Consider the following 24439-nt stretch of genomic DNA (forward strand, 5'->3'; position numbering starts at 1 on the left):
ATCCCGGCACCGGAATGCCAGCCTCTACCCGTAGATTGTCACTAGCATTGGAAACTTTACTCCACCTCTTACCATGCTGGAGGGGGTAATGAGGAGTATGATTTGAACCCTGGTTTTCAGTCCATTGCTGTAACCACTCCTTCTTCCTTAAAACCACTTTCTCTACTGTTTCTTTCCTCCCAGCCTCTGAGGCAATGGAAATTTAAAAGGTCTGTACACCTTTAACCCTGCCTGACTCTCAGTTGCAACTACATGCCTCACTTAACATATCTCCCAGCCTGTCTTTCTGATATCTGTCCTTCTCCAGTGCAACCTCTAACTATCTCTGCCAGTTTCAAATCTTGTAAAAGTCCAGCAGTTCAAACTAAAGTAAGCCAAAAAAAAAAAAGTACTTTAAACCCTGGCTACAGTAATACCATTTTAGTTAACAGTTGGCAAAGGGGAAGGAGGTAAATATTGAAAAGGGTAGGTGATAGGGATGAACCTTGTGGTACGCCAAGAGCGGAATTTGTAGATGGTGATTCCTTATTGTTGATTTTGACTTTAAAACTCCTGTTACTGAGGAACGACTTGAACCAATTGTGGACTGTTCCCGAGATGCCTATGTCTGAAAGGCGATTCAAGAGGATGAGGTGGTTGACGGTGTCGAAAGCCGCCAAGATGTCTAGAAGGATTAGGAAAAAGGAGAGTCCTTTGTCTAGCCCCATAATAATATGGTCTGTTAGAGATATGAGTAGGGTTTCAGTGCTGCGAGATTAGAACGCTGCAGCAAGAATTTTGACAAGCACCAACCAGAGAGACCATATTACGCCCATCCTCCGTAATCTTCACTGGTTACCAGTCAGTTACAGGGCTCTACACAAATCGCTAACTCTAATCCACAAATCAATTCATAACCTCCTCCATCTCGACCTCGAATTCCCACTCAAACTCCACACTTCCAACAGACCAATGAGGGAAACCTACAAAGGAACTCTACAAGCCCCGCCATCTAAAGCCACACGACTCATCTCTACCAGGGACCGAGCTTTTTCTACAGCAGGTCCATCCATCTGGAACAACCTCCCCTCAGAACTCAGAATGGAACCGTGCCTAACTACATTTAAAAAAAAACTCAAAACTTGGCTCTTCTTACAAGCCTTCCCTGATCCATCAAACTTTCACTAGATAACTACTCAGCTTTTGAATATGGAACTTCGCCCCGCCAATATTCACCTCATGTACTAGTTTGGACATATCACAATGTACTTAATTTAATACCTTCTTAAGGCTTCTCTTTTTCCAGCTGAACCAGCTTCCAAGTTCAAGGTCCTTGTTATTATGTAACTTTTTGCTTCTCTGCTCTTGTCTCTTACCACAAAATTTGCTCCTTATGTTATGTTACGTTATACTGATCTACCCCTGTTCGATGTAAACCGACCTGATATGGTATTCAACCTTGAAGGTCGGTATAGAAAAATGTTAAATAAATAAATAAATAAACATGTAGGCATTCTACCCTCAGTCGATCATCTTATTATATAGTGTATTACTTTAGCAACACATGCAAAATTGTCATGCCAATACATTTATCTGAAAATTAATCAGCTCCAGCTCCGGCCACACCCACTGAACAAGCCTGGGGATGGTTGGCAGGGGCTGTCTCAGCAGGAACCATTCCCCATATGGTTTGTGGGGTCAGATCATTCTCAACTCTCATCCGCCACCCTTCTTGCAGGGATAAGATCCACCCAGGGGATGGAGCTTGGCTTCTACCTCCATCCACTTCCCCCGCAACGCCAGACCCCACTGGGAGGAGGAGGAGGAGGCTCTCAGCCCCAGCTCACTTGATTTGTGCAATAATAAGTAATTCCCACCTTGGGGGGGGAGGGATCTGACTCTCAGTCCCACTTCACTTCTTATGCATTAATCATCCTTTCCCTGGGAAGGCAGCCTCACATATGCCCCACCCCCCCCCCTTTGTTTATTTATTTATTTTTTTGTGTGTGATAGAGGAGGACTTTGATTTGCAACCTCATCTTATCCAATAATAAACCCTATCCCAGCCACCTCCCTCAGCCGGTGAGCTTTGGACGCTTGTTTTATTATAATGAGTGCTCAGGGAGAGAAATTTTAGCTGCGATTGTTTTGCAGAGAAATCGAAGTTGCTTCTCTCTTCAAGCTTTGGTGCACTGGAGAGGGCTTATACATCTAGCAGAGAAACCAAGGGCTGTATAAACAGAAACCACGAGCAAGGATATATTATAAACTGAGTGAAAGTGCACATAGAGGAAAAGAGATGATAAATCAGTCTAGCGCTAAGAGATTCTGACTATTAGGGACAAATCAGGTGGAAGCAGTTTTTTGTTTTTTTTTTTCTGACGTAGGAATGGAGCTCGGGGAAGCGGCCACCCTGCTCCTCGCCTTCTGCACCACTTGCCTGCTCTTCTCAGCCTGGAGACGGAGCCTGCGGAGCCAGCGCCTGCCCCCCGGCCCCTTCCCCCTGCCTATCCTGGGCAACGCTCTGCACTTGGTGGGGAAGTCCCTGATAAAGGCTCTGAAAGAGGTGAGGAGCCTGCCAGGCGCAGGCAGTGATCTGGGAGTTTGAACGGGTCAATGGGTTCAGGGGCCTGATTCAATAAAGATTTTTTTTTTCCCCACGTACGTACAAAATGGGGAAAAAAAAAATACTTTTTTTGAGTGGTGAGCGGTGAGCGGCTTGGTGCCATGTTCCTAATGGAAACGGCAGCTCAGGGTGTGCGGGAAGATGAAAACCGTGTACACTGGGGCAGGCGGCAGGGCTGCTTTGCGTGACAAACACGGGGAGGATAACTTTCAAAACTGCTTGCATGCGTCCATGTATGCGCCAACAAAGTTACTAATGTATTTTTTCACCTGCGCGCACTTGATATGCGCGGGTTATAAAATTCAAGGACATGTGCGCGCATATATGCTCCCGCATATAAAAACCACTTTGTGTGCAAGTTCGGGCTTATCTGGAAAAATGCCGGCACTCGGTCAGATAAATTCCAATTTATGCGGATAAGTAGCGACACTTACCCGGATCAGTCTGAAAAGCGTACTTGTCTAAGCAGCACTTTTCGGGCTTAGCCAGGTATTTAAGATAGCTGGATAAGTCTAAAAAAAAAAGGGCTACTTAACCAGATAAGTTCAAATTTGTCCGTGTAAGTAGAGGTAAAGATGCTACGGAGCCGGACAAGCCGGAACTGGCTGAATAAGTGTGCACAGATGATTATACATGTGGACTTGTAGGCAGAATTTTGAAGGGATACGCGAATACGTTTTACACATTTTAGTTACACATATTTACCCCCCGTAAGTCGGCTTTCACACGCGATCAGTCAGGATGTTTTAGAACATGCACGCGGCAATGAAATTAGCAGTGTTACCAATTGGTCTACCAGTTCGCCCAGTCCATCTGCAGGTCATCGAGACCTTTCTGGCTCTTCACTTTGAAGTCCCCACTTTGCACCCAGACCCCTCTACCTTATCATTTTTTTTTTAACTTTTGAACTGTTTACAATCACTTACACCTGATATTGAGCAGGAGTAAATATGGCCAAATAAAAGGCTTCCGTGCTTCATGTAAGCCTACCCTCCCTCTACTCCCTCCACATGATGTATGAAAACCATTTGTCCATATGACTGTTTGACTCTCTTGTAAATATATTGTACATTAGTTCACAACTATTATAAAGTTTTGTTTACTTTGTCTCTTGTAAGACCTTTTAACTTTAATTTTTATAGTTACTGTTCCATGTAAAGGCTCCACCTACTATTTTTGAGTTAAATGTACACCGATACGATGTGCAAACGGTTGTCAGTATATAAAAAAACGTTAAATAAATAAATAAAATAAATGTAGGCAGGTTTTAAAATAGCAACATAGGCACCTAAGTTTTGGCTCCTCCCCGGAACGCCCCTGTCCTGTCTCTTTTCCATACATGCATTTTTACTTGTGGTCCCTGATGTACACTTAGATGTTGCTGGCTTTAAAATAGCTTATACTTGCATATGTGCCATTTTACACATGTATGTGTTCTTTTTGTGCACACAATTTTTGAAAATCTACCTCTAAAATGTGCTCTGTTTCCTACTCATCTGGGCACAAGTCAGAAGCATTAGAGTGTTAGATTCACCTAAAAAGTCAAAGGCATTTGAGTGCTTTGACACTAGTGAAAAGAAAACATGCACATGTATGAGGAGTGCACATTACACTCAGAATAGCACAAATGCAAATACAGTTGCAGATACCACTTGACCTGCCCTAGGTCAAAAGAAAAGTGTCACACCGGACTTGTCAACACCTGCACCATCAGCCCTGCCATGGCTGGGGTAAAGACAGGAGTATGTGCTCTGTCAGTCCTGCCAAGGGGGAGGGAGGGAAGCGGGAGTCCGTGGCACTCTCAGGCCTTCCTCAGTCAAAGGTGAGCTGGTGGTGCATTTTCAGCCCAGCTCTGGCTGTTCTTTAGAAAGAGATCCGTGCACAGGCAGGCTTGCCACAGTCGGGGATTGTAGCAATCCCATTACAATCCTGGCCAAAACAGAAATAGATGCCTGGCCCACAAACACACTGAGCCAGTGAGGAGGGAGGAAAGCTTTCTGCAGGTCTCCTCTGCAAGCTGCTTTCCTGGTGGATCAGGCTCTCTGACACACCCTTTTCTCTCCCTACAGGTGGGGGAGAGGTACGGCCCCGTGTGCACCCTTTATCTAGGCTCTCGCAAGGTGGTGGTGGTGTCCGGACTGCCGGCTGTGAAGGAAGCTCTTCTCGACCAGGGGGATGCATTCATCAGCAGAGGGCCGTTTCCCATGCTTCAGCTTTTCCTGAAGGACTATGGTGAGCAGAGAGAGGCTCGGATCCGGGCACAGACGATGGGTGCCTGGCACGTCCTGGTACAATTGCCTCCCCCCGCTGACGCCTCACATCCGGCAGCTTCCCGAGGACCTGCCCTGGCTTTTGTCCTACTAAAGGAGATTTGCCTTTTCTGCATGCGTTAGCCATAGTGCGGTGTTAGAGGAGAAATAAAAAGGGCTTCTTGTGAAAGCCCTATTTCTTTTATTCCCACCTGCTCGCTCGGGCCTTTAATTCCCTCACTTTCGGTCTCTTCTTGTTTAGGGCACTGTCACAACCAGGGTTTTCCCCATTTTTAACCTTCCTGTTTAGATCAATCATTGCAGCGACAGTTCTCAGCCTGGGGGAGGCGGCCACAGAATGTGGCTCCTTCCGGAGCCGGGCTAACGTTTGCCTTGTCTCACCACTAGGTATCACTGTCATGCAATGATTATGACAACTCCTCCTTCCAGCCCTGTGAGCGCTGCCTCTGCAGCATCCATAGCACCATCTGTTCCAAGGGGCAGAAGCCAACCTCAGGTATAGCTGTGCGTAGAACTGCCAGTATTATCCAACACCACTTGCCTGACGGGGATATTAACTCGTCCTAGATGGTGTGAAAGAAAATCCCCCCCCCCCCCACTCTACTGGCAGTACGTTTTGGTTGGCATTTTTCCAGTCTTCCTTCAGGATAATCGATCACTGCTGCCATTAGTGTCCGTGTCTTTCCCACTTCTCACCAGGGATCGGGCTCAGCAGTGGGGAGCGTTGGAAGCAGCTCCGGCGATTCTCTCTCATGACCCTGAGGAATTTCGGGATGGGGAAAAGGAGCATCGAGGAGAAGATCCAAGAAGAGGCCCAGTGCCTAGTGGAAGAGTTCAGGAAAACCAAAGGTTGGTGAGATTTTTTTTTTGTTTTTGAGTCATACTGCCGTAAAAACGTGTTTTTTTTCAGGTGTCAGCAGTGAGCTTAAGAGGCTTGTGAGTGCCAAGACTCTGCAGAAACCTTTCCTTCAAGGCAGTCAGGGGATCTGAGGATTTTATTTTGTTTATGATCTGGGCATTCTGTGTCCTGCACCTCAGCTTCATCGGGTGGCCTACTAGGAAAGATTTCAGAGCAGTCCATCAAATATATGTAGCGCATGCCCAGGAAAACTTATACATTTTATAAATTGTTGGATCCATAATGAGTAAGCCGGTGACTGAGAAAGTTATGCGGGGAAAGTTACCTGGATAACTAACCAGATATTCAGTGGAACTTATCTTCCACGGAAAATACTCAGCTAAAGCTACCTAAATAAAGTTATCCAGGTAACTTTGCTGCTTACCAGCTTGCTCAACATTACCTGTACACAGGGAGACCTACAGGCCCCTATGGGATCTTCCTCCTTTCTGGCCAAAAAGTAGAAGAAAAAATGTGTCGTATCGGTTGCCCCAAGCTGAAGCCAGGAAGCAGCAGGGTCAATGTCTTATCGGGACACGCTAGAGATGTTAAGTTTCTAGATGCCGTAAATGATAGCATCTTGGAACGATTGGTCTTAGAACTGACGAGAGAGGGAGCTACTTTGGATGTAGTCCTCAGTGGAATGCAGGACTTTGCACAATGGGGTTACTGTGGTGAAGCAATAGTGGATATGATAGAGGTGTTTAAAATCATGAGAGGTCTAGAACGGGTAGATGTGAATCAGTTATTTACTCTTTCGGATAGTAGAAGGACTAGGGGACACTCCATGAAGTTAGCATGGGGCACATTTAAAACTAATCGGAGAAAGTTCTTTTTTACTCAACGCACAATTAAACTCTGGAATTTGTTGCCAGAGAATGTGGTTCGTGCAGTTAGTATAGCTGTGTTTAAAAAAGGATTGGATAAGTTCTTGGAGGAGAAGTCCATTACCTGCTATTAAGTTCACTTAGAGAATAGCCACTGCCATTAGCAATGGTTACATGGAATAGACTTAGTTTTTGGGTACTTGCCAGGTTCTTATGGCCTGGATTGGCCACTGTTGGAAACAGGATGCTGGGCTTGATGGACCCTTGGTCTGACCCAGTATGGCATTTTCTTATGTTCTTATGTTCTTATGTTCAAATTTGACATAATCACTGGAGGAAGGGATTTAATAAAACATCTGCAGTAGAATATAACTTTACAATGGGAGACTATGATAGAATGAGAAAATTAGTTAGAAAAAGATAAAAGGAGCGGTTGCCAAGGTTAAAAATTTGCATGAAGCTTGGACATTGTTCAAAAATTTTATTTTGGAAGCCCGGATAAAATGTATTCTATACTTTAAAAAAGGTTGAAGGAAGATTAGATGACTGAAAGCATGGATTAATGATGAGATAAAAGAAGACCCTAAAACCAAAAAGGCATCTTTCAAAAAATGAAAAGCAGACCCATACGAAGAAAATAACAAGAGCATAAATACTGGCAAGTTAGATGTAAAGTAGTATTAAGACAGGCTAAGGGAGAATTTGAGAAGAAGCAAAAGCTAAATAAAATCTTTCTCAAGTACATTTGAAGCAAAAAGCATGTAATTTGGGACACTGAATGACCTGGGGGAAAAGTAGTTCAGGGAGGACTAAGAAATAGCAGAAAAAATGAGGGAGGTCCATATTCAAAGGCATTTAGGAAGATAACTTGTATCTGCATTTAGAAAAGATTTGGACAAATTCTTGGTGGAAAAATCCATAAACCATTATAAAGGTGGAGTTGCAGAAATCCACTTCTTATCCCTGGGATAAGCAGTATAGAATCTCTCTATCCCTTGGGAACCAGCCAGGTACTTGTGACCTGGATTGGCCACTGTTGAAAACAGGATACTGGGCTCGATGGACCTTTGATCTGACCCAGTATGCAATTCTTATGTTCTTATGTTCCCTCCCAGCTCATCTAACACATCACCATTCATGCTTCCTCCGCCCACCCACCCAACTGCTAAGTCCCTGCTTTTCCCCACCAGTCCCTGCTCAGTCTCCGAGCGCCACTCAGTCTCTGAGTCTCCACGCTCTTCCCGATCTATAATTAACCCCCAAGTTTCCCAACCTTGAGGAACCCCAAACAGAATAGACTTCCAACAAGAAGACTGCTCCTGACCATTTCTAATTACATGCTGCCTCCCAGTCAGGAAGAAATGAAACCAATTAAGCACACTCAGGCCGATGCAATATAGTGTGCGTAAAAACTGTATTAGTGGGAACATATTCAAACACTCCTCAACTTAAACCCACCCCCTCTTGCAACTTAGTCGAGGCAATCACCACCCCTGATGTCACTGAACTCTGTAGATGCGCTTGATTGTAAACGCGTTGTAAGTTGGTTTACGTCTAGTCCCATGAGCACCTCTGGGCAGAGCTGTGCTTGCAGTAGAGGGGGCCTGGTTGTAGCTTTGGAGGGGCTCACACTGCTACAGTAGTGCCCCACAACATCTGACATCACTTCCTGTTCCTTAGGAGCGCCAATGGGACAGGAGCTGTAGTGGTCCATGCACAGAGACATCTGAGCCAGGCCAGAAGGTAGTGTCCCCACTCCAGCCTCCTCTCCCCCAAATTCTGCTCATCAATCTCAGTGGAGAGGACCCGCTCAGGCTGAATCATCTTAGGCTCCTGTCGTGCCAACCCTGTTCGTGAGATAATGTTGTACACAGATCTGTAAGTTTACCAGGAAAAGCCCATTTTTTTTTTCAATTTTGGGCTAGATCCTTAAGATTTATAGGAAAACATTTTTTCGCTTTCTAGCTTTTATATAGGTATGCCAGTCCTAACTATATGGTTGCTATAGATTTGAATGATTAGGGAATATAATGTGTACAAAATCAGAGGGGATACATAAGCAATATTTTTGTGGGAGAAGACAATGCTAAATAGCATTTTATTTTCGGACTTCTGGTTATGCTGTGAATGGAGCGGCTGTGTCCTGCCTGAGTTCCCACCCGGCTCATGTTTGTTCATTTGAATTTGGTGGCGGATTACTCTGCCTGGTGTGAAATGTCGGAGGCTAAAGACACAGGCAAGTGTTCCATTCCTTCGCTCTGGGCGGACCGGGGCAGTAAGATGAAAAAGAGGGTATAAAAAGGCTTGCCCGGTAAAACAGGTTACGGCGGAGGAGTCAGCCTCAGAGGAGGAGACTGGGCCAGAGACTTTTGAATCAGGAGAGCTCGCTGTTTATATCAGTGCTCTATTGGAAAGATTTTCTAATAAAATCTCAAAGAAGTTAGAGGCTCGATTGAGTGTTACTGTGGGGAAGGTGGCTAACTTGGTGCAAAATGTGCAGGAAAACGCGATGGGCCTTGAGGGTCAAGGGGGGGAAAAATAACGGAACTAGAAACTGCTTCCACATCCGCTACAGCCAAGCTTGAAAAGATGAAACGGAATTACCGGGCGTTATTGAACAAAGTAGATGACCTGGAGAATCGAGCTCGGTGATGGCCCCCTGCATATTCTCGGGGTTCCCGTTAGGGTTGCCAACGTTTCCATCGACCAGGACTGGACACTTGAGGACCGAGGGGGTGGTGGTGGGGGGGGGGGTAATGGTACCCCCTCATTTGCATAAATTTTAGATCCTGTTATTGAACTGCCTAAACAGTGTACCTATGTATCTGCAGATCCACTGGGAGCTGAGGGCTGTGCTGGGCACCTCCTCCTCTCCCTATGCTGTCCAATCACAGCACGGGAAAGGAGGCAGGGATACAGCGCAGCTCTCCTCCGATAGGCTCCGACCTGCCTTCCTCTAACTAAGAGGCTGTGGAGAAAAAGGAGGATCCACCTGCAAAACCAGACATGTCGTGTCCGGTCGGTACTTCTGACTGGACACTGTACAGAATGCCTGGAAACCTGGCTGTCCGGTCCAAAACTGGACAGTTGGCAATCCTAGCTCCGGAGAGAGCAGTGGGAAGTGACACAGTGGCCTTCTTTTCTAAGTGGTTGCCTGAGCTCCAGCATCTGGAGTGGAACAGGGGCCACAGCGCACTGGGCAATGGCCGCCTCCCCTATTCAAGGCGCTCGAATTAAACTGCCTAATTTTGTGGATAAACAATCTAGAATGAATGCAGCACGAGATGTGCAAGAACGGCATTCATCGTCAAAACGTCAGCTGCAAAAATTGGGGATACGCTATGCCATGCACTGTCCTGCCAAGCTGACGATTACTGTCAATGGTGCCTCAGTAACCCTTGAGACGGTTAAAGAAATGGAGGCCTGGATTTAAAAAACCACGGTGTCAGCCACGTAGCCGAGGATTAGATGGCTTCTGCAATTTGATATTCAGCCACTATCCCGGTGTCCTGTGGCGGGGCACATCAGATAAGAGGCTCTGTGTTTTCAGTTCTTTTTTTTTAGGAGGTTCCAATTCCATAAGAACTCTGGCTATTATCATTTTTTTTTATTACTTATGTGCAGCGCTATTGATTTTTTTTCTGTACTTCTTTGACTGTTGCACACTTTCTATCCCCATGCGCAGATGCTCTTTCTGAGCTGGACAGGTCTCGATCATCGCTTGGTGATCTCCGTGACTGTTAGCAGTGTGATGTGAGCGCTGATTCTGCAGGAATGGATTATTTTTTGTGCTGCTTTATTCTGTATTACATTTTGGTATCGCTGTCGCCGCAATCCTGGGAACGACGCTCACTTCACCTAACAGATCATTGGGCTGTTATATTCAGAGGGTGACTCAGCCAAGCTTCCTGCTACTCGGCATTTTCTCTGCATTGGTTTTGGGTTTTTTTATTGATTTCTTTTTCTGATATTTTATTTTGGTTTACTTTGTACACGCTGCACTGGTTATTTTCTAAGGTGATCTCTCCCAAGAGTGATTTAGGGGGTTGGTTCAGGGGTATGGGCTTGGTTGGGTTGGAGGTTGTTCAATGGATTGTTTGGATGGTTCTGTTTTCAATAGCAGAGCTGAGGAAATGGAGGGTGGGATTTTGGGTGGTTGCTTGGAGAGTAGTGGGAAAAGTTTTAAGATGTTGGTTTGGGGGTTATGGCCCCCCCCCCCTTGGGTCCTGATATTTATCCCACCTAAGGGGCCAGGGTTTTTGTTTTTTTTAGGGCTATTGTGCTTTCACATGGGTAAGGGGTGGGCAGTTGTTTGGTTGTTTCTAGGTGGACCACACAGCCCATCCAGAACTGAGTCCATCCCCAGCACCTGAGGGATGAGGAGATACAACTCCTCCTTTCGGAACAGACGGCCCATTCGAGGATCATCTCCTTCCAACATCGGCACCTCCTTTGGGTCTGATAGGGGCTTCTCCGCATCCAGAACCTCATCTACCAGGTGGTCCCTGGGATCCTCCCCAGGGTCATCACCAAATCAGAGATGGATCTCTCATCATCTGCCGAAGAAAGTCCGAGGGCCCAAGCGACGGAGCAGGCCCCCAAACTTAGCCAGCCACACAGCCTGCTTAACATGCGGACACTTTACTCCTGACTCCCAACTGGTTAAATAAGCCTTATGCGGTAGCAGGACAGAATCAGTGAAAAACTCCTCAGGATCCCTGATCTCCTCATCTCCTCATCCTGCTCTTACCCGCTCTCCCAATCCTCATGAGCTTCCTGACCCATTGGTGAAAGTGAGGGCGGCATTCCCGACTCCATCTGCCTCCTACCACGAGGAGGCAACATGGCCCCCGGCTCCTCCTCGTCTCTGGTGGCCTCCTTGCCTGTACCCAAAGAACAGGTGATATCCTTGCCTGCTGCCCCCAAAGAGCTGTCTTCGCCCCCAGAGGCACAGTTGGGACAGAGGGTGCCTGACTTCAGGCGCGGATGCTTCTCCCCGCTGGCCCTGCAATATTTGGCGAGCTCCTGGACTGGCGCCGCGCTGCTCTCCCACATACACTGCTCTCACACATCGCCCTGCTTCTCCGAGCCCTCCCAGACCCCAGGTGCGTGAACGCTGCCTCCTGACACGCGCCGCACCTGTCGCACAAAATCCAGTCAAGCCCTCCCAGACCCCGGCTGTGTTAACGTGGCCTCCTGATACGCGTTGTACCGCCTGCACCAAGCCTTGCCGGGCCCTTCCGGACCTCAGGTATGCAGCCACGGCCTCCCTCCTCACCCCCTGATCTCCAGCCCCCTGCTCGCCCGGCTCAACCTAAGGGATGGCCCACGAAGGAACCTAGTACCTTAGGGAGCCAAATCTCCTTATTTTCTTTCTTCATTTCTTCTGTTTTTCTTTCTTTTTTTCCAAAACTCTCTGCTGGAGACAGAGAAATACTGAGGGACAGCAGGTGGCGCCCTCGGGTTTTGTAGCAGTGTCTGAAAAGTTTTTCTCTGCCTCCATCTCCTGGTAGGGATGCAAAAGCCACTTGTCTGGACTGGAACAGGAACTTACTGGTTTTATGTGTGCTCTGTTAAATACAGTATCCCTGAATGTGAGGGGGATATCCTCTCTGGTCAAGAGAAAACATATTTTTCAATTTGCATGTAGAAATAAAGTCCATATTCTGTTGCTACAGAAGAGACACCTTACCAAGCCATGAGCATGATAAGCTGAAGGCCAGCTGGCCTGAGCAGTTATATTATTCTTCATACAACTCTAAGAGTCTGGGGACATGTATATTATTTGACAAGAATGTACCCTTAACTGTAAATCTTTCCTCAATGGATACGGAGGGCACACACACATTCACACACACTCACACACACACACACACACACTCACATTCACACACACATACACACACACTCACATGCACATACACACACACATGCACACACATACACACACACATGCACACACACATTCACACACACTCACACATTCACACACACACACTCACATTCACACACACATACACACACACACATGCACACACACACACACTCACACACACACACATACACACTCACATTCACACAGACACACACATACGCAAGAGCAGGGCTCTGCTGGGTCCAGTCCAAAACCCTTTCCCCCATTCCCAAAACTCCTCAAACATCTTAAGAAAAGTTAGATTTTAAGGGCCACTGCGGCCTCCCTCCCCCCTCCCTCCCCCCTCCCTTGTGCCTGCTCCCCAATTCAGATAGAAAGATGGTGCATATTTGCCTTGCCAGGGCCCCCCACCTTCCCACCTACCCCTTCCACCCACCTTAACCCTCCCAACCCTCTCAGTGCATTCAATGTGAAAAGACTTTTTAATTTAGTTTATTTACTTAATTAATCACAATTTCTTACACTTGTGAATCCAAGCAATGCACAGAGTTCTAGAGGATAAAAAATAAAACTAACATATAAAAATGAAATAATGCAATAAATACAACATTGACTTATAGAGACAAAACAGGTTACAATAATATAAAACAATATGTGATAAAATAATAAAAGAAGAAATAAAACTATATCTTGAATGAATCACATACAAACAAAAACTATTACATAACTATAGATAATACATGAAAGAATATACAAATTCTATGTGAAGGATAAACTTGTGGAAAAAAAAAAAAGCTTTAAGGGCTTATCTGAATTTTAAATAATCTTTTTCTAGTCGCAAGGCAAGCGGCAGGGAATTCCAAATGCTAGGGGGCAAGGTAAGAGAAACTGTTTTCTCATGTTCTTTCAAGCCTAATGTGACACCACCTTCAATAACTCCTGCTGAGAGGAGCAGAGAACGGGATTTGGAAAGCAATGGTGTATGATAAAGTTGGCAGAATAAGGCGGGGTGTGCCCCATCAGAAAGAAGGCGCCGAAAGTTAAACAGCTGAGACTGGTGGCAGCCTACCGTGTGACCCAGGCCCGGCACTTCAGTACTCGCTAGGGGAATTGCCCTAGAATCGTACCTGTACGCTCCCAGAGCAGCTGAAGATCTTTCACATCAAAGGTACTGGGAGGGAGAGAAGTCCAGCAAGGCAATTTGTGCCATATTTCTGACAGGATAAGGGAGCCTGCTGAGGTGGCGGGATGACACGCTGGCCAATTAAAACCAACTTTTGTTAAGGTGTTTGAGACGTTTGGGGAGGAGAAGGGCCCTGTTCTTGAGTGTGTGATAGGGCCACAAGGCTAGTGACTTTTTTTTTTTATTTGGCTTTTTTTTTTAATGCAGCTTGGCTCTTAACCTGTGATATTCTTTTGAATATAACGGATTAAGGCTAGAATTATCCAGCCACACAGGGCTGGATATCTTTAGACCTGCTAGTAGGCACGTCTTGCATTAGCCAAATAACCTGTGGTGATGTCAGTCGAGCACCTACAGCCGGGGAGGAGGAAGGCCCGAGGCGCTGCAAGGCTGCGATCCTCTGACTCTTTAGGAGCATGGAGAGTGAGTAAGAGGGATTGTAACAAGGACAGCAGTGGCGGTGGCTGCCGTGGAGGGGGATATAGCATCAACGAGGCTATGCTTCTGTTGCCAGTGGAAATTCGGGGGGAGGGACGGGGACACTGGCCCCTGCAGCCCATTCTGACGCCTATGAAAAGTGTTCTAGTTCCTAATAGGAAAATAATTAAAGAGAAGAAAAGCAAAACACATGAAGCTCCTTCTCCTTCCAAAAGTAGATTAAAACTCCACACCCTCTGTAGACCTTTCTCCCTTTTATAGGCAAAAGGAAGCAATTAACACAGCAGTCCACATGGGGGAGCTGAACACCATTTGGTATAATTCTTTGCAACCTACACTGATGGTGCAACCTACGCTGATGGTATAGTCTTCTTAGTAGAGATCCAGTAGGGCTATTCACTTGTTTTTACAGGATCATTCATTGAGGGGGGGCGCATTGTGATCAATTCTTTAGTTATTAAAAACTTGGAGGAGGAATCTATGGGCCTGAGCTCCCAGTCTTTTAAGTACCCAGCAAACGAGTATGTATCTGTTTTCACTTTCTATATTAGCATCTGTTAACCAGCAATTCCACTCTTTTCCCCATCCCCTCCACTCCGAACAATCCAGAGGTGCCCTTTGACCCCACCTTTTTCTTCAGCCGAGCTGTCTCCAATGTCATTTGCTCTGTGGTCTTTGGGAGCCGGTTCGACTACGAGGACAAGAGGTTCCTATCCCTGTTGGAACTCATCAATAAGAACTTTCGCCTTCTGAACTCCAAATGGGGCCAGGTTGGTACAATCCATTCAGTAGCGTATTGAGTTGCCGCCTACTAGGGAAAGCAGCTGCAGGCTTGGTTTCCAGTGGCACCTCCCCTCTTCCTCTTGAGATGCCGAGTTCCTCCCCTATGGAGGCTATATTTTTAATTAAGCTCAGAATAGACATGCATAATCATATGTGGACTTTTCCCACCCCAGCTGCTGAATGCATTTCCACAAATCCTGAAGTACTGTCCTGGAGCCTTTCCCTCCTTTTCAAGAAACGTGAAGCAGTTAAAAGATTTTGTATCAGAGCAGGTCAAAATGCACCAAAGGACTCTGGACCCCAACTGCCCAAGGGATTTCATCGACTGTTTCCTCATCAGAATGCAGCAGGTCTGAGGATACGTTCCATGTTTTAACTTCTTTCCTTTTTTAGCAGAATGCATTCTATCTTTAGCTTCTGGTGGGGAGGGGTGCGGTTTGAGAGTGAGGGGGTTTTCACAAAGCCTCTCTAATGTCTGGAAACACCTGAATTTTCAAGTTTATCTCTCCCATCGCTAGGTCAGGGTTTAGATGCATCTTCTGACATGAGATATTTATATTTTATTTACTTAGACTTCATAAACTGCCTGTAAAAAGGGTTTACCCAAGCGATGTAGAATAAAAAGAAATACTCAGAAAATTACAAATATATCAAAATAGGGGATAAAAAGAAATCACAGTCCAAAAACTCCTCTTATAAAACAGAGGTTTAGTGCATTTAGCCATGTTGGTTCAGGTCTTCATAATAGGCCCGCGCGGCATTAAACGTCTTCACTTGCCTTATCCATAATCATCAGTGTGTGTGCTCAATGTGTTGTGTGCATACATGTTTTTTCTCTTTTTTTTTTAAACAAATTGTTGCAAGTAATAATCCAACAAATTTTGCAATGTTTGTCTCCGAAAATCACCACAAAGGCTTAACACTGCGCCCCAAGCAGAGGAAAACTGGTCCTTTGAAGATGATTACGATGTAAACCCAACTGCACCTGACATGGATCCATGTTTTGAAGAATATCTCTGTTAAGGGAGATTCTGATAAATAATGTTGTCTTCATTGGCTTTAGTCTTCATTACGTGAAGAAAAAAGTCTTGGTTGATAAACACATAGACCATAAGAAACATGTGTGTATATACATCCATCCAACCATTTTAAACACTGACTGAGATGAGGACCTTCATCCCAAGTCAGCGTTTTTTCTAAACTGGCACCAAAAATTAGAGTAAGGGCTTTACTAGTTATACACTTCTAATTTCATCATCCATTATTTCATCAAATATATATATATATCACTTAAAATTTATAATTCTAAAAAATTGTCAGCACAAAGGCATAGGTCCGTGTTTCGAAAAACCTCTGAATTGTTTAACAGTGATCATTTTACTCTTCCCAGTGATTTGCGCTGAGTTCGTTATGTTGGACCCCAGTTTATACATGGTAAACGAATGAAAAACTCTACCAAATGCTTTAGATAATTGAATACTATTCAGTTTCTAGATTTGATCCCCGTGGAGAATATGTATTGAGGGAGTAGATTCAAATCTGCTCCCTACAATTCAGCTGAGCATTATTGAACAAATACCATACTTCTAAGTTTTCCTCTGCTTGGGGCACAATATTAAGCCTGTATGGCAAATTTTGGACAAAGACAGTGCAAAATGTGTTTGATTTTTATAGACCGATGATTATGCATAAGGCAAGAGAAGACATTTAATGCTGGGCATGTCTATTATGAAGGTCTGAATCAACATGGTTGAATGCACTAAATCACTGTTTCATTAGAGGAGTTTTGGGGCAATAAAATCCAAACATAATAAATAAAAACAAATTAACAAATGTTACAATAAAGAAGCTCCGACACTGGTGCTGGTTTTGTACCTAGCCATTGGTTAATTGCAGCAGTACTGAAATCAAGCAATCTGACTGGCGGATGGCTAATCCTGCTCGTTGCATGATGGCAGCACTGTGGTTGTGTGGTTATAGGGGTAAAGGGGGTCAGCTACATCAAAGCTTTATTTTGATTGCTTGGTTTTTTTTCCCCATGTTCAAAAACTGCTCCATTTTTGGCCCCAGCATTTTTCCACTGGCATATTTTTATTGATACATTGGGAACAGATTTCACACCAGATCAGATTTTTGGTACATCTACCCTGTGATGTCCAGACTTTCACCATGCTATAGTAGAAGTTCCACTAAGGAAGTCACTCCAACTCTTAAGCTTTCCAGGCATGGGACTCCCAGGACGGGCTTTCATTGTGTGTCTAGTAGCAGTCATTCTCTTGTATGACCACATCTCCTTCATATCTGATTAATGCTAAGGAGCTTCATTTTTTATACGTTTCTTTTAGGAATTTTAAGTAAAGTTATGGGAATTTGCCTGTAGTTTGCACAGAGATCCAGAGAGTCTGTAACTTAATGTCTAGGATGGAAAAAAAAAGAACACAGTATCCATCTGGTCTGCTGATTTCCCCTTAATGTTACAGTCTTATGGCTGCATGGGGGTTTCACCTCCCATAAGGAGGAAGGGAGAGAGGATAGGGTGACAGCACTACAGAAAAAAAATGTATGTAAGTTCATAACCTAATTCTTAATGTCTTTCAAAATACCCCAAATACATACAGGAAGCCTTAGACCCTCAGAGTGAGTTTCATCTTGAAAATCTGATGGCTACTACAATGAATCTGTTCTTCGCTGGGACAGAAACAGTCAGCAGTACCTTGAGATATAGCTTTCTGGTTCTTCAGAAACATCCAGAGGTCACAGGTAAGAAAGCCACAATAAATAATAATTTCAGTCTGAGCTAATAGTAAGCATAAAACTGATTTCTCGGTCCTTGAAGTTTTCTATAGTGTTGGGAGTCAAATATGCTAAGAGGCCGATATTCAGTGCCACTTAGCAATAAAGTTTGGACAGTCAACATATTACACCAATCCTTCTTGGCAGGGTAATGAAAAGGCATCCTCTTCCTGAATCATACTTTCCCCTGTAAAAACCTGGAAGGCCAGTATGCATCCCTACCGGATCTCACATTGCCCTTAATATATACCATACTGAGGACTGTTGGAGACAAGTACCTCTTCTTTTACATACCCAGATCAAAACTCTCATCCAATGGAGACCAAGACAAATTGGGTATACATGGTTTACTCAGTCATTCTCTGATCTACTCTATTCCTGGTCCATCCCGGTGCAGGCTTCTCCAGACAGGTGCACTACCCGGACTCTTTGGACACTCCTCCTTGAGGACTCGCCCCACCTCTGGACCTCTTCTCCCCAAAACTCCAGTTGATTCCCCTGAGGGGAAGAAAGCCCACTCCAAGCACCTCCTGGCGATCGGCCTCTCTGCTTGCTCCTCTGTGGTTTACTCCTCTGGATGAAGAGACTACCTCTAATTCCTGAGGGCCTCAGGCCTCTCCCCTTGAGGGGAAGAGCCCCCTGCAGGTTTCCACTTCCCAGCCTTAAGGCTGGGTACTCTGGACAATCACATTTTCTGAAGGTCCCTATACCCCACCCTCTACATGCTGGAAAGGTCAGGGGAAGAAAAGGCAAAACCCCACATTTTTATATCTCCAACCTCAGCAAAACTTTAAAGGAACAGATACAAATTTCACTACAAGCACATTATTACCTATTAACAAATGCTCTCACACCTAAAATGCCATCCAGTGGCCAACCACTATTACTACATGAACAAACATTTAAACATTTTCCAAAAACCAGATACATTGATAATTCCTGGGGTCTCCCCAACTCAGAGCCTTCTGTACACCTGTCAGGCTCAAAAAGAGTACACTAATAATTGAGGATCTCCCTACAAGCGAGTGGTTGGTTTTCAGGCAAACTTGTCCTATAAGAACTAGAGCTTCCCGTGCCATCTTGTGACTTTTAACCAAGTTCCAGTAATGCATAATAAAAATGCAACTAGTGTGCTAAAATATATCATGTATGCAAAAATATTTGTAAAACTAATTATCCCTTAAACTGCAACCTGACTTGTGACTCGAAAAATAATCAAAACATTAGAAGTAAATACTCTCCTGCAGTGCCTCGGTATCATCCTGGCCCTTCCAGATAAATCTCATATCAATTCCAAACAGTAGCTTGAGTGCCATCCCAGGGTACAAATGCCAGCTGTCGGCGTGGGCGTAGGGGTCTGGCTCCCTAGGCTGCGTGAACCAAACCACTTTCCTAACACTAACCGAGCTACCAAAACCTCTCCAAGTTCCCTAAAACCCTTCGATGTATCCCATCTGGTCCTACCTTTTTATCTACTTTATGCTTGTTTAGATATCTTCTCATGAACATACTTTTCTGAAAATTGTTTGAGGGTTTTTTTATCTGTATCCATTCTCTGTAGTCCTTCTCCTCAGTGATCACCGAACAGAGACATTTTGTTCGGGAGGTCCACCTTTCTCTCATCAGCCTCCTTCCCTTCTCCTCTCAGTCTTGCACTTCCTCCTCTCACTAACATATCTACAAATAAGTCTTGCTCTCCCATTTTATTGTATTTGCTTCTTCGTTTTCCTGACTGCTTTCTTTTAGTTTTCCAGATATTGTTGGCTGTCTTCCTCTTTCTGCGGTCTCTTATAGTTTATGAACACTGACTTTTTCCTCATCTATTTAGCTACTTCTTTACCCTAACAAAAAATGAGTTGCCTTTACAAAATCTGCTTTTAGTTTTGCTCACTACTCTTCTGCTTCCCCTGTATTTTCCCATCCAGCGAACGACAAAGTTAATTTTCCTGAAGTTTAGGAGCCATGCTTTAGAATGAGCTTTCACCACCTGCCTTCTAATACAGAACAACACCATCCAGTGATCATTGGATCCCAGATGATTATCCATTACAACATCAAAAACCCTGTTACCTGGTGGTAAGCCCCAGGTCCAGTATCACCCCCTCCCGTGTGGGTCCCTTCACCGGTTGACGCAACAGTTCTCCCTGCAGAGAATGCAGAATCTCCCTGCTTCTAGAAGACACTGCAGTCAAGATGCCCCAGTCAACATCTGGCAGATAGAAATTACTTAACAATAGCATCTGCCCTAGGGATGTGTAGAGGGACGGCATACGTTGCAATTGGTATTCGTATTCGTCGGGGGGCAGATATGTTGCATTTGGCAAGAGGGGCCCCGATACGTTCATGCGTTCATTCTTATTCGTTTCCCGGCTAAAATTGAATTAACTACAACCCCCCACCTTCCTGAGCCCCCCAAGACTTACTAAAACTCCCTGGTGGTCCAGCGGGGGATCCGGGAGCGATCTCCTGCACTCAGGCTGTCAGCTGCCAGTAATCAAAATGGCGCCAATAGCCTTTGCCCTTACTATGTCACAGGGGCTATCGGTGCCCCTGTCACATGGTAGGAGCACAAGATGGCGCCAGCCATCCATTGCTCCTACCATGTGACAGGGACCAACCAATGGCACCAGTAGCCCCTGTGACATAGTAAGGGCAAAGGCTATTGGCGCCATTTTGATTACTGGCAGCCAACGGCCCGAGTGCTCTTTTAAAGCTTTCCTCAGCAAGTTTGGCAATCTTCGCCCCCTTCTTCAATAAGTGAACACTATCTCTGCTCAGTAGTGCTTGGAACACCATCCCATCATCCAAGAAGCCATCCACTGAGAAGAACATGCTTTTCTGGCCCCCATATTATAAGAGACTCTTCGGTGTTCTAAGTGTAGCGAGTCCACTACTAAAATTATCTGCTGTTCTGTCTTGCCTCTTCTCCCCCATCCTTGTTTTTGTTACAGAAAAAATCCACACAGAGCTCGACCTGGTCATTGGCCGGGAACGTGGCCCCTGCATGGAGGATCGGAGCAGGATGCCATACACAGATGCTGTAATCCATGAGATCCAGCGGTTTGCTGACATTGCCCCAGCTGGGCTCCCACGTGCTGTAGCTAATGACACCAATTTTAGGGGCTACACCATTCCCAAGGTAATTCTCAAGGGACACCCACAATTTTTCTCCGCGGCCTGGAGGACTCTCATAGGGCAGGGAAGCAGGTAAAGGAGCCAGCCAAGGCAGAAAGGGATTCTCTTTTCCAGTTACACTCAGAAGTGAGTGGAGCTTAACAATATTGTTTGTGATTTTCAATTTCAACATACTGACTTAGTACTAATTTATTTATTTTTGCCCTGATGTTTGTTCCTTGTACTGGAGATTGGCAATGGGAGATAGAAAATTTAAAAATTGTGTGATGGTCATCTCGCAAGGGTAGACTGAACATAGTCTATATGCTATCTGGATATCTGACTATCTCTAAAGATAAGGATAAAATAGGCCTTATTTTCAAAAGCATTTACACGCTTAAAACTCAGTTTTACATGTGTAAATCCACTTTACCTGTGTAAGTGGGCTTTTGAAAATTGCTACAATATATGTCATTGAATTGTCAATGGGTTTTACCCACATTAAGTGCACTTAATGTGGTAAAATGGCTTTTGAAAATTGTTAAAACACTATGGGCCTGATATTCAAACAGGAGATAGCCAGATAAGTAGTACATAACCAGCTATCTAGCGGCTGCTGAATATCTGGATAAACTTACCCGACTATCTTTTAGCCAGAGAAAAAGTGAGTGGACAATGAGCGGATCAGGGCAGTGCTACTTAGCTGGATAACCTGCACATCCAGACTTAGCCGTCCTCATGGCGAAACGGCGATATTAAAAGCCATATGCGGCTACATTCTAGCTACATAAAGAGTTATGCAGCTAGAATGCAGCTGCATAAGTCGGGGGCATTCCAGGAACGTGCGGAAGGCATTTTGGGGAGGAGCAGAGTTAGCCGCATAACTGACCTGTCCTAAAGTTAGCCACAAAAACATATGCAGCAAACTTTAAGATAGTCGGGTATATTCAGCAGTGCGACCGACCGCGGAATATACCCTGCTACTTAGCTGGATATGTTTATCTGGCTAACTCGCCAAGCCACATAGCGGCTGAATATCGGCCCCCAAGGTTACGTTTACATGCGTGACGTCTTTGAAAATTCATCTGAATGTTGTGGTAACGTGCATGGGAAATTCTCCGCTCCTTGTTGTGGCACGAGGCTGCGTGGCTGATGATTCCGGGTGCCAGCACTACGCAGTCGCCTGCTGGGGCAGGTACCTACTCTTCCGAGTTGCTGTTTTTCAGGGCACCGCAGTCTTTTTCCTGCTGACCACGGTTCTGAAAGACCCCAAGCTGTTTGAAAGTCCTGAAACCTTCAACCCTGCGCATTTCCTGGACAAGAGAGGTTGCTTCAAGAAGAGCGAGGCCTTCGTCCCATTTTCCATAGGTACGCCATGTGCACGTGGAGCTTTCCTCCGCAGGGAGCCCTCCCCCTCCCACTCCCCCTCTTCCTGCCCTGCGATTCTGAAATTACGCTGACATTCCTTCCCTTGCATGTTTCAAACTGCAGGCCTGTCTTGCTCCTTGCAAGTACACGTAAAAGTCCTATCCTAGCTCTGAAAATAATAGAAATTGCACCATTAGGGGCCAGCATGGTGACTCGGAAGCAGCGCCATGCATTGCCATGCAGAGGGACCCGAGTCTGGTTTCCCGGCTCATGTCTTCATACCTTGATTTGATTATGCATGGGGCAGACTATCAAATCTGACAAAACAACTGAATGCTGTAGAGGCTGCATTTACAGCTCCTGGCGGGGCGAGAGCCCCAGTCATCGTGCAGTTTTGATACCTTACGGCCATAGTCAGGGCTCACGACTGCAGGGCTCCAGAAGGAGGCTATGGTGCACAGCACAAAGCCAAGGACTGTCACTGCCATGACTGGGCTGAAGTAAGTTTGAAGGAATATATGATAGGGGGAAAAATTCCTCAGGTAGTGGTGACGGAAGGCCCAACCGAGCTGGAAACCGAAAAGAGCAGGGGAGAAACCAATGGGTGAAAAAGACTCTACCATCAAGCCACAGTGCACCAGGAAAGCTGACGATGAGATCTTGTTATGAGACTAAAAAGCAGCATCAGGGAAAGCTCTATCAGCAACGGTGCCGTTTACTGTTTTCACCAGACCGTGCGGTCTTTGACCTTTCTAAAGTTGAGCAGCCAGTCGAGTTCTCTCAGTGTTGTTGTTAGTTTACAGTAAAAGCCTTTTTTTTTTTTTTTTTGGGTGACCCTCTGGTCTTGCAGAACGTACCACCACGTCCAGAACATGAAGGATTGGTAAAAAGAAAAAAAAAAAAAAGCCACCCTTTTGACATGGCAGCCAGTGGAAAGCTTCTGAATTTCTTCTTTGCCTCCCCAGGAAAGAGGAACTGCATTGGGGAGGGCCTGGCCCGCATGGAGCTCTTCCTGTTCTTCGTCACCATCCTGCAGAACTTCACCCTGAAACCCACCAGTCATCCCGAGGACATCAACTTGGTGCCGGAGATAAGTGGCATCGGGCATGTACCACCTCGGTACCACTTCTCTGTCCTGCCTCGATGAGACATGACAGTCGCTGTCACCACGTCCCACCTTCAGAACCCGCTAGCCTTTGCATCCCTCGGTTTCGCATATCAGGATTCGGTTTTGATAATGGCTTTTATTTTTTCCATTAGTTAGTCAGACAGGTATTAGGGATGTGCATTCGTTTCATCCGTTTCATATTGCATGCTTGTATAGAAACGGATGAAACGAATGCACATCCCTAACAGGTATTGCAAGCTCTCGACTGTACCTGTACTGTTGCATCTCTTGAACTTGTGTTAGCTAACTGGTATGTCCCCGTAATAATATTCCACTACTTACCTTGCACAGCGCTACATACACTGTCAGCATTTTATAAACAAAATGGTAAGCATATAATAATAAAGCAGTGATGATGTGAGAAGGGAAACAATTTTGTGCTAAGTCCATTTGTCGCCTCTGTGGTTCTACTTTATTACCTTAGGCTTAATGAGGAAGAAAACGGTATAGCATATGAAGAAAACAGGAAAAAGCATAAGCACTGGCAGGTTGGATGTAAAGCATTAATAAGGAAGGCCAAACGAGAATTTGAAAAGAAACTTGTCAGAGAGGCAAAAACTCAAAGTAAAACCTTTTTCAAATATATTTGAAGTAAGAAGCCTACGAGGGAGTCAGCTGGGCTGAGCGGTAACTCAGGAAGGACTAGGTCATAGCAGAAAATCTAAATTAGTTCTTCATTTCAGTCTTTACTCAGGAGGATGTTAGGGAGATACATACTCCAGAAACATTCTTTGAGGGTAATGATTCTGAGGAACTGAATCAAATCACAGTGAACCAGGAAGATGCAATAGAGCAAATTGACAAACTAAAGAGTAGCAAATCACCGGGACTGAATGGTATACACCCCAGAGTGCTGAAAGATCTCTAAAATGGAACTGCAGACCTATTTTTAGTAATATCTAACTTCTCATTCAAATCAGCTACAGCACTTGAGGATTAGAGGGTGGCCAACTGAACACTGAATTTTAAAAAGGGCTCCAGGGGTGATCTGGGAGACTATAGGCTGGTGAACTTGACATTGGTGCCAAGCAAAATGGTAGAAGTTTTTCTGAAGAACAAAATTACTGACCATCTGGATAGAGACAGGCTAATAAGGCAGGATTTAGCAAAGGGAATT

The 24439-nt window shown here is 45.1% G+C and overlaps 1 protein-coding gene across 1 annotated transcript; it reads left to right on the forward strand.

Moving 5' to 3' along the window:
* Nucleotides 1-2082: 2082 nt before the first annotated feature.
* On the forward strand, nucleotides 2083-23692 carry LOC115073270 (cytochrome P450 2G1-like). Its single transcript, XM_029571567.1, has 9 exons — nucleotides 2083-2545; nucleotides 4675-4837; nucleotides 5575-5724; nucleotides 14706-14866; nucleotides 15053-15229; nucleotides 17498-17639; nucleotides 20624-20811; nucleotides 22013-22154; nucleotides 23120-23692. The coding sequence occupies exons 1-9, from the start codon at nucleotides 2369-2371 to the stop codon at nucleotides 23299-23301; spliced, it is 1482 nt and encodes a 493-aa protein (XP_029427427.1). The 5' UTR covers nucleotides 2083-2368; the 3' UTR covers nucleotides 23302-23692.
* Nucleotides 23693-24439: the final 747 nt, after the last annotated feature.

This window comes from Rhinatrema bivittatum, chromosome 11 (genome assembly GCF_901001135.1).
Source record: "Rhinatrema bivittatum chromosome 11, aRhiBiv1.1, whole genome shotgun sequence".
Taxonomy (NCBI): Eukaryota; Metazoa; Chordata; class Amphibia; order Gymnophiona; family Rhinatrematidae; genus Rhinatrema; species Rhinatrema bivittatum.